Source organism: Gavialis gangeticus, unplaced genomic scaffold (assembly GCF_001723915.1).
Source record: "Gavialis gangeticus isolate Ggan-Ray unplaced genomic scaffold, GavGan_comp1, whole genome shotgun sequence".
In the NCBI taxonomy this organism is placed as follows: domain Eukaryota; kingdom Metazoa; phylum Chordata; order Crocodylia; family Gavialidae; genus Gavialis; species Gavialis gangeticus.
This window is the reverse complement of record NW_017729031.1, coordinates 979,675-989,427: the sequence shown is the minus strand read 5'-3', so window position 1 is coordinate 989,427 and position 9,753 is coordinate 979,675. Positions and strand designations below refer to the sequence as shown.

Sequence of the window (9,753 nt, the reverse complement as noted above, 5' to 3'; positions counted from 1 at the left end):
AACCACCTCCAGCAGTAGGGTACATAAGCAGTGAGGTGGGCATTAAGATAGCCATTGCTCCCATTCCTGGCCCCCTCCACCAAAACACTTCAGTGGTTCTCTGTACCCTGGATTCTGGCAGCAGGCCCCTTGGCTGTAAGGAAATACCAGCAAGTTGGATTTTGCTGTATGTCAATAATTGTATTCATGTGACTTTTTCTCCCCCCACCATTCTTCCCCTCCCCCCCCCCTTTTTGCACATAACCAGGAAAGATCTAGATGTTAAGTGATGCCTTTGTTCACATACAGCATGATTGCATTGCGTGACTTGCCTTAATACCATTTGGCACTTGTTTGTACAAGACTATGAAGTTGTAAAGCAACAGATTTTAGCTAATTCCCATGTACATCCTCCAAATCAAGTGTGTAAAAATCCTCTGTTACTTGGAGATGCTTAGTTCTGATTGATAATCTATAGCTACTTCACGTGTATGTAACTAATTACTAAAATTCTGTGTATTCTGTATTAAATACTAACTGTATGTACAGTAATGTCTCTTCCAAATAGACTAAGGTTTTTCTCTCTAACCCTGGACAGTCCACACCAGGCACTAACCATTTTCTGTATTTATTTTTTTGTTTTTAGCATTGTTAAAAATTAGTTTTTAGAGTTTTCTAAAGCATTGCAAGAACATTTGTTCTAAATAGTACATCTGGTTTTAACTTTAGAATACATCAATATTTGTACATGGCCCCCATAGAACTTTGTGTGCTAGCAAAAAGAAGCTATAATTCAGATCCAGGTGTGTTCACCTGCAGATCATGAACACCTGAAAACTGAAGTCTGTATTTAAGCCCTTTGGCTCAGGTATCCTGATAGATTTGAAGCTATAGCTCTTTAAAGGTATTTGTTAAGTTGTTTAACTTCCTGGAGTCTACCAAAATGAGGCATCTTTAAATTCCCCATGAACATAGATTGCCCACGCTTGGTAGGTACCCATCTAGGATTGCCCAGCTCCTTGTAATAAAAGGTTCAAGATGAAAAATGATAAGTAATGAGTATCTAATGCATAACTTATTAACCTACTGTGAAATTCTGTATCTTAGTTGCATGAGTGAGTCTGTTTACTTCAATGAACTACTGGTGTCGGAGTGGATTTCTCACAAGTCTTTGTCAGTTGAGCCATAACATTCTTTTGTGCAGCTTGTTTGTTTTTATTTCTTTAATGGGGTGCACAGCTCTGAATACAAGTGTTTCAGAGAGGCAGAAGCATCTTGCTGCATTAAACTTGAAAATAAAAAACCCCTATATTAAACTTTTGCAATATGTGACACACAAAGTCGTATAGCATTTCCCTAGCAAAGGGCCAAGTGCACAGAACTTGGATCTTGGTTCAGCTCTGTCCTTTGAACACTCCTAAAAACTTGGACCATTTTGATTTGGGGTCTGGCTCATTGTTGAAAGGCAATGTGAATCTATGGGTGAGGGAGAATATTTTGGGTTATTTAAACTTGTGTTATGGATCAGCTCGTGACATACTGTCCTAATTTTTAAAAACTTAAATTTTAGCCCTCCCTCCCCCAAATTGCCAAAGTTGCAAAACTCTCATCACAGGTCAACTTTGGGCTAGAAATGAACATAAGAAACTTCAATTTACAAGGCAACTTTTTGTCATGTCTGTAGCATTCTAAATGTGTCCTCAGCCATTCCCATAGCTTTGTTACTGCAATAGTCTAGATAAAGAAACTTTCAGTAGATAAAACTAAAGGTAACCTTTTCCAAAAAGGTTTTAAAGAGCTTTTCGTATCTTTTTTTTTTTAAAGCTACGTATTTTAATACTGCAGAGTTCTGAGCACTCAACTCCAGTTTATTTCTGTGAGAATTGTAGGTGCTCCACATTTTTCAAAATCAAGTCCTAGACCTTTGAATTCTTTTTTTCTTTAATTAGCAACTTCATGATGTATCTGTTATTTCAGGGAAGATTTTCAAATCCAGCCGGGGGTTTAGCACACAGTGGCCCTTGTGGTTTTGAAAAGGGGAGAGGGTGTTCTTTATATATTAATGTAATTTATAGCCTTGTCTTCGGCTTTTTACTATTATATAATAAAATAATACTTTGCTCATATTAAGAGGGTTTAAATGAGAAATTTTCCCTTCGCACTGCAGAACAACTGCCTGGATGTTTGCTTTGGCAGTAGTAGACATTGCTATGTTGCAGCATTTTAAGCCTAAGGCCATGTAGTCCACAAGGTAAAGAGAAGTTGATTCTTGTTTCTAGGCAGGACATTTTGAAGGGCTATGCCAGTAACATGACTTGACTGGAAAGTCAAGGAAATGTCATGACTAGGTGTAAGCAAATAAATACTATTCCAGAGTTTGGTGTTGAACATATTCTACCATCTTTTCCAAAGTGCCTTTTTATAACAGTTTCAATTTTGTTTCCATTCTGTGCACAAATTCAAAATATGAAGAAAATGCATGTCTTGATAGTTCCAAAAATACAGAATAGGGAACTTGCTATAGAATTTAAATGAACCAAAAATCTTTTTTTCATTTGGTTCTTATTTTCTTTGACAGATTTAAAACTTACAGATACCTTTGTGTTCAGGAAGAGGGCATTTCTTTTGACAAGTTATCTGAAATAAGTTTTACATGTTCCTTTAAACACCTGAATTTTTTGACACTTCTTAACACTTAAATTGTTATTGTTAGGTCATCTGTAGCTTAATTGGTGCTAATTGGTTATGTGACTGGCAGTATTGCTAATAAAATATAATTAAACTTGTTTGAACACTTACCCATTGGTAAATATGGGGTTGATTCTGGTCTGCCTTGTAACTAGTATTACATATACGGTCTTATTCTGGAGCATCTTGAGGAAATTGTGAAAAGCCTACTACCAACAGTCATGTATTGTGCTAAAAATGAATGCACTTTAAAAAATAAACTTCTAGAAACTTCTAAGATCCTTGGGGAGGATGTCTGGTAGCAGGTAGTTCTTGAACTAGTATTGCTTTAAGGAAACTTAATTTTGGTTTACAGTCTCTTGAACCTGATTTTGTCATGTCCAAAAGCTTACTTTCTTAGGTGTATGTCTTTTTGGCTCCTTCTTTCATACATTCCAACCACACAGCAGAAGCAAAATAAGGAGGTCACCTCTTGGAAAAAAAAAACATCTTTCTCTATTGCCAGTTCTCCTGGGCATGTGTTTTACAAGGTCTTCTCGTGTCTGCTTTGAAACAAAAAACGGTCTTATGATTAACACTTATTTGAAAGACAAAAATGTAACTACTTTATATATCTTCTTTGTTGCAGTCAAAGCTGGAGGTATGAGAGTTTCTAAAAAACAAGAAAATGGAGCTTCTGAGAGAAATCCCAAAAATCCAGTGAAAGAGAAGATAAGGTATTGTAGCTTTTAATATTAAGCATAAATAGTCCCCCATATATAATGGTGAACTGGACAAGGCTTTTGAAAAGAATAAAAGCTTTACAGTTGTGAACACTGGAGTGAGAAGAGGCTAGGCTGTGCAGCATATGTATAAAAGGTAACTTGGAATACAAAAACAAAAAGATTGGATAGTAATAATACATACAATGTGGAGAACATGCCTTTATAGGGAGAGACGCAAGGAACTCAGTCTATTTTGTTTTACAAACAAGAGGTGACTTGTTCATAGTGTTCAAGTCACTTTCCAGGGAGAAAATATTAGGTGACAGAAGCTTTTCAGTCTAGCAAAGAGTGCCATGGCAGGGACGAGTGTCAGGAACTAGAAGCCAGACTATTTAAAACTAGGCACACATTTTAACAATGAGGATAATTAACAACTGGTACCACTGGCCAAGTGAAGTGGTGGACTGACCATGACCTAGTGTATTCAAATTTAGAGAATGTCCTTTTTTGGAAGTTATGATGTAGTTTAAATCAAAGATATTTGGCTTAATACAAGAGTAACGAAATGGCATGTTCATGTCCTGTGATCTACAGAAAATCAGATTAGGTAATTAACAAAATTCTGGCATTACCCTCTGGATTTCTATCAGGTTTTTTCTATAATATTTAGAATTTTCGGGTCTTGCCTAGCTTGAAACAAAATTGGTGAAATTCTGCTGCCCTTCGAAGAGAGTAGAACAGAATATACTCCAGAGAGTCTTGGGGGTTTATGGTGGCCTTAAATTGCTTTTGTACCCTCCGGGGTTAAGGGGCCACTTGTTCTAACCAAAACCTAGAGACAGCCTTAGAAACCTGTCTAATTATGGTAGACTTCAGAGCTGTAGCCAGGCATTTTAGTGCCTGATGCAGGTCCTCTGCAGAGCACCCTCCTACATGCTGGTATATATGCAGGGGTCATAGAGGGGGACTGCAGTGTTCCTGGGGATGCAGTTGGCCCAAGTGGAGGCAGGGCTTAGCCTGTGGTGCTGCTGGGGCCCTGGCTGTAGGAAGCCCCACTGCCACAGCAAGAGCTCAGGGCTCTCAACCCCTGCAGGGTGGGGAGGAGCTCTTCACCTGAGCAGACTTCTCCACATATGAGACTGCAAATGCAGGGCTCTGAAGTGTCTCACTGCCTTTAAAATGTAGTGTGTGGTCCACTTGATTTGGTGACCCCCTATGAGAATGTGCCCAGTGCCAGTGCATTGCTTGCTATGGTAGTGGTAGGCTTGTCTGCAGAGCTGCATGTTGTGAGTCTGTACTGACACACCCCCAGCCCACAAATTGCAAAGGGATTCTCTGAAAGAAGCCTTACAGATGCCATCCCTGGTGCTGGCAGCATGAGAATTTTCTTTCCCCTGTCACCCCCACGTGTTGGGACAGCCGTTTCTAAGGTCCTTTTACAGTGCTACCTGGCTTAAAGTTGTATGCAGTTATCTAAATATTTGGTAAATAACATCTTAAGGGGAACCTGATTTAAAGGGGATGTGTAAAAATGCCTAAAGGGGTGGGGAAACTCTTAAAATCCCTTTTGGAAAAGAAATGTGGAGTTTGGAAAAATTCTCTCTTCTTGTACTTCCTGAGAATAGTGTTGCTGCAGCTTCCATATCTTGCAGGGATATACTGTTTCTCACTCTGTAAACTAGTGAGGGTCAGAGAGGGAGACAAAATAATTTGCCAAAGATTGCTTAGGATGTTTGTGGTCAGCCTCACAATTGGTCCAAAAACTGGCTTCTAAGCCTGATGTCCATAAATTGGTGTAATTTAAAGTATTCCTAAGTTTTAACCGCAAAACGTGGTTCATCCATAACATGCAAATAGCCAGTATTTTTGGCAGGAGTACAGAAATCAATTTGGTATGCTTTTGCAGACATTTAACTAAAATACTGTTCCTGGAACTTCCCTGAGCTCATAGCATTGTTTCTGATGCACAACAGCAGTAAACAGAGCTATACTAATTGGCACTCCATTAGAAACTAGAAAGAAATCAATGATTACTAAATAGAAGCATGTTTTTTGCAGACAGTGATGGACTTCATTTTCAAGATGCAATTATGTAAAAGTTGTAGGCTTCTAATATAACAGTTGGCTAGTTTTTGTTTTTAAATGACATATGTTGTCTTGTTCAGGAATTAATTAAATGTCATAATCTTCTCTGGGGCTGATTGTTTTAATGCATTTAGAAAACTAGGCGGGGATAGTTTGGACTACTTGCAAGATGCTACAATATTCCAGGGGCTCAACTGATAAGGATACTGATTTTTATAGTACTACTGTACATGCATACTTGTATTAAGTAGACACACTATACAGGTGTCTGCATGAAAATACAAGTTTGTTGTGTCCAGGTGCTGGTGGACATGTCATTGGTACTGCATCACAGTTAGCATCCAAATTGGCAGCCTTTTAGCTACCTGAGGACTGAAGAGACTTGTTGACAGGACTTTTCCCCCTGAAGGAGAGGTCTCTAGGTTGCTCCTCTGCAAAGTTATGTGACGTTCCCATATGCAATATATCTTTTGAGGATTTCAGCTTTGATACACTTCTTAAATGGCAAGATTCAGGGAAAAGGCATCAACTTCTCATGAAAAGTATTTGGAAAAAGTGAAGAATTTTCAGTTTGGAACTGATTATACCACTTAATACCATAATTACTTCCTCTGGATCAGTGTTAACTAAACATAAGATTTCTCAATCTTAGTAAGCAGTAGGTCCACCTTGTGGGGGATGGGAGTAGGTGAATGTTTCATTTACCATTGGAAACTTACTTGATGCTCTTCTGTCTTCTCTTCTCCAAGCTAAATAAACCCAGTTCCCTCAGCCTTTCTTCATAAGTCCTATTCACTAGCCCTCTAACAATTTTGTTGCCTGTCACTGGACTCTTTCTAATTTCTTCCACCTCCTTTCTTTAGTGGGGGTTCCAAAGCTGGACATGGTACTCCAGATGTGGTCTTACCAGTGCCAAATAGAGAGGAAGAATCACTCCCCTCAGTCTGCTGGCAATGTTCTTAGTTGTGCAGCCTAGTATGCTGTTGGCATTCTTTGCAGTCTGGGACCTCTCCTAGCTCTCATGAGTTCTCAAAGAGAATGACCAGCAGCTCTGCAATTACATTGGCCAACTCTTTCAGCACCCTCCAGGTGCATCACACCTGGCCCCAGGGACTTGTACTTGTCCAGCTATTCGCAATAGTCCCTAATCTGTTCTTTAGCCACTGTTGGCTGCTCATCTCCTCCACAATCTGTGCTGCCAGATGCAGTAGCTAGTTAGCTGACTTTGCCTGTGAAGACCAAAGTAAAAAAGACATTGAGTACCTCGGCATTTTCCACATAATCTGTCAGTAGATTTCCTCCCCCATTCAGTAAAGGATCTGCACTTTCTCTGATCATCTTCTTGTTGCTGACATACTTGTAGAAACCCTTCTTCTTGCCCTTAACATCCCTTGCTAGTTGCCACCAGTGGCATACCATGGGTCTCCAGCACCTATAGGCCAATGTTTGTATATGCCCGCCTCTACCACCCATCACTTCTTCTTGGTATCAGTGGTCTTGATCCTTCCAACCTTAGGCAAGCCTGGACTCTTCCACTAACAGAACATGTTCCTTCTCTTCTGTTGACAGGACTCTGTATCTGTTCTCCAGCCAACATGCTGCAGATGTGGATGAAGACAGAAGTTAGAAATTTCCAACTGCCACCCCTCCTGGGAGTCTGTCCTTTTCCTTCTCCAGTGCTGCCTTGGAGCCTTGTCTCCTCTTCCTGTAGCTCTTTCTTGCTCCCTGAGGGACACCTGAGAGTCATTATGTAACTTTATGCAGATTTTTTCAAAGCAGTAGTTTTTTGTGGGTTTTTTTGTTTGTTTTGGGTTTTTTTGAAACCTAGCATTTTAGTTTTAGGGGAGGAGGCAAATATTAAGATTTTGAAAATGTTTAATACCCAGTTGTTTACTTCACTGTGTGGCTTGTTTCAAACATGACTAGGTAGCACTGAATCTACCCTGCAACCTCTGAAGATGTAATCTATCAACAAAAAAAAGACTCTTCTGTTTATCAAAGACTGTAGAAATGTACTGTTCAATTTGATGTTTTCTGTAGATGACAAATTGACCATACAAACCAAAACCCTATTGCTAGCTATCCTTTAAGCTAGCAGAACGCATCATCCATTTAATGTGATGAATCTCTATACAAGGACTATACTCTGCCAATATAGAAGGTTTCCTAATACTACTTTTCATCTTTAACCCTTCCACACCCTAAGCTTAATTATGGCAGAACTGAAAAGGGTGCATAGCTTGTCTTGAGCAAACAAGCTTGCAAATAAATCCCTCTTGGAGATGGAAAAACCTGAATAAATCTTTTCTTTCTCTTACAGCTCAGTTGCCAGTATTGCAAAAATGCAAAACATGGGAGTTCTGCTAGCAGGTGCACTGGAGAGAGTAAGTGTATATAGCTGAATAAGGCATAGATGTTTAATGTAGCTAATGATCAAAGTGTTTTAAAAAAGCAAAATCAACTTAGTATAAAAACCGCTGTAATCTGAAACAGATGGTGAGAAGTTTTTCTTGTTCTTTAGAGGTTTAGTAACACCTTTCAAAAATGCTAGTTTATCAATATGCAACTTTGAGCCCCTTATTCTGCTGTGATTCTTGAATAGGACCTTGTAAGGCAATTGCAGTAACATAGAGATTTGTTATCATAGAAGTAGGGTCGGAAGGGACCTTAGATCTTCAAGTACAACCCCCTGCCAGGGCAGGAGGAAAAAAAACTGGGCTCAAATGATACCAGCCAGGTAGGCATCAAGCCTCCTCTTAAAGACCCCCAGGGTAGGAGCCAGCACCACTTCCCTTGGAAGTTGGTTCCAGATCCTAGCTGCCCTAACTGTGAAGTAGTTCTTACGGATGTCTAATCTAAACCTCCTCTCCAACAACTTGTGGCCATTATTCCTTGTTATGCCAGGGGGCGCTCAGGGAAACAAGGTCTCTCCCAAACCCTTCTGGTTCCCCCTAGTGAGTTTATAGACAGTCACCAAGTCCCCCCTCAGCCTTCTCTTGTGAAGGCTGAACAGGTTCAGGTCCTGCAGTCTTTCACTGTAGGGTCTGCCCTGTTGTCCCTGAATCATTCGAGTGGCCCTCCTCTGGACCCTCTCAATGTTGTCCACATGCCTCCTGAACTGGGGCGCACAGAACTGGACACAGTACTCCAGCTGTGGCCTGACCAGTGTTGCATCTCTAGCAGGGACAAGGAGGTGATCCTCCCCCCCTATGCACCTGTGGATGCACGACAAATCATAAGGCATCTAAAAGGGGTGTATGAATTCCAGATTTTATTTTTAAGAAAATCTGGATGGGAATACTGTCCAAGAAAACACAGAAAAATGATGGCAGAGCTGGCAATAGAACCCAGATCTGTTGGGTCCCCTCTCAATGGGCAAGCAAAGGCACAATAGGACCTAATGTGTGATCTACACAATCATGCTTCATGCTATCCCACATGTAAATAGCATGAAGTATGATTGTGGAATTGCTAATTGGATCCCATTACACCCTATTGCTGGTGTAGGGGGAGCCTGGTTTCCATGATCCTAGGTTCCCCCCACACTGGTGAATAGCCAACTCCTGTGGCTGGGAGCCCTGGCTAACAGGGCTTCCAGCTGCAGGGGTGTTGTAGGCATCTCCATGGCCAGATCATCACATCAGCTGGACTCCTCCAGCCACAAGGATGCTTGGAGCACCCCTGTGCCTGGGGGATCATATCAACTGCAGGGGTGGGATGCCTGGGATGTCCTATTGGCTGGAAGCCTTGTCAGTTGTGAGCTCCCAGGCTCTGGGATGCACATGGGGGAGCCTGGCTGGGAGCCCCGATCAGCTGATACAACTCCAAGTTGCTCATTCAATCCATTGTGTGATGGTAAGGAGCCACAAAGTTATCACACATTTTATGGAACAAGTTTGTGTCTTTATTCCTCCTTTTAGCACTCCATTAATTGGTGGAATGTATAACTGGGTGACAACTTTAAGGTGTGATTTGGCTGTATAAACGCTTCTTCAGTGAGACATGTAGATGGGTTCTTGCTCTCATCCCGTGCCATAGTCACAAACTTGACTTAATATACTTAGTTGCAGAGGCAAGGAGACTTGTCATCCCCTATTGAAAAGCCAGTACGCTCCCTTGCTAGGACAGATGCCCATTGGCTGATACTAGAACAAAGGCGCAGTACAATCAAAATCAGGATGCCAAGCCAAAAGCAGACAACTGATTATTTTGGGGACACATACTGCCCATCAGATTAGTTCCAGCGTTGGTCATACAGCTTGTCAGGCCTTAGCCATGATGGTGGCATGATATTTAG

The 9,753-nt window shown here is 40.9% G+C and overlaps 1 protein-coding gene across 1 annotated transcript in view; it reads left to right on the top strand.

Annotated features, from left to right (window-relative positions):
- The window catches only part of DAPL1 (death associated protein like 1), a 22,219-nt gene that overhangs the window by 6,256 nt on the left and 6,210 nt on the right, over positions 1-9,753 (top strand). The window contains exons 2-3 of the mRNA XM_019522355.1: positions 3,296-3,383; positions 7,777-7,840. Of these exons, the coding sequence (XP_019377900.1) occupies positions 3,296-3,383; positions 7,777-7,840 (152 nt within the window). The remainder of the gene's footprint in view (positions 1-3,295; positions 3,384-7,776; positions 7,841-9,753) is intronic.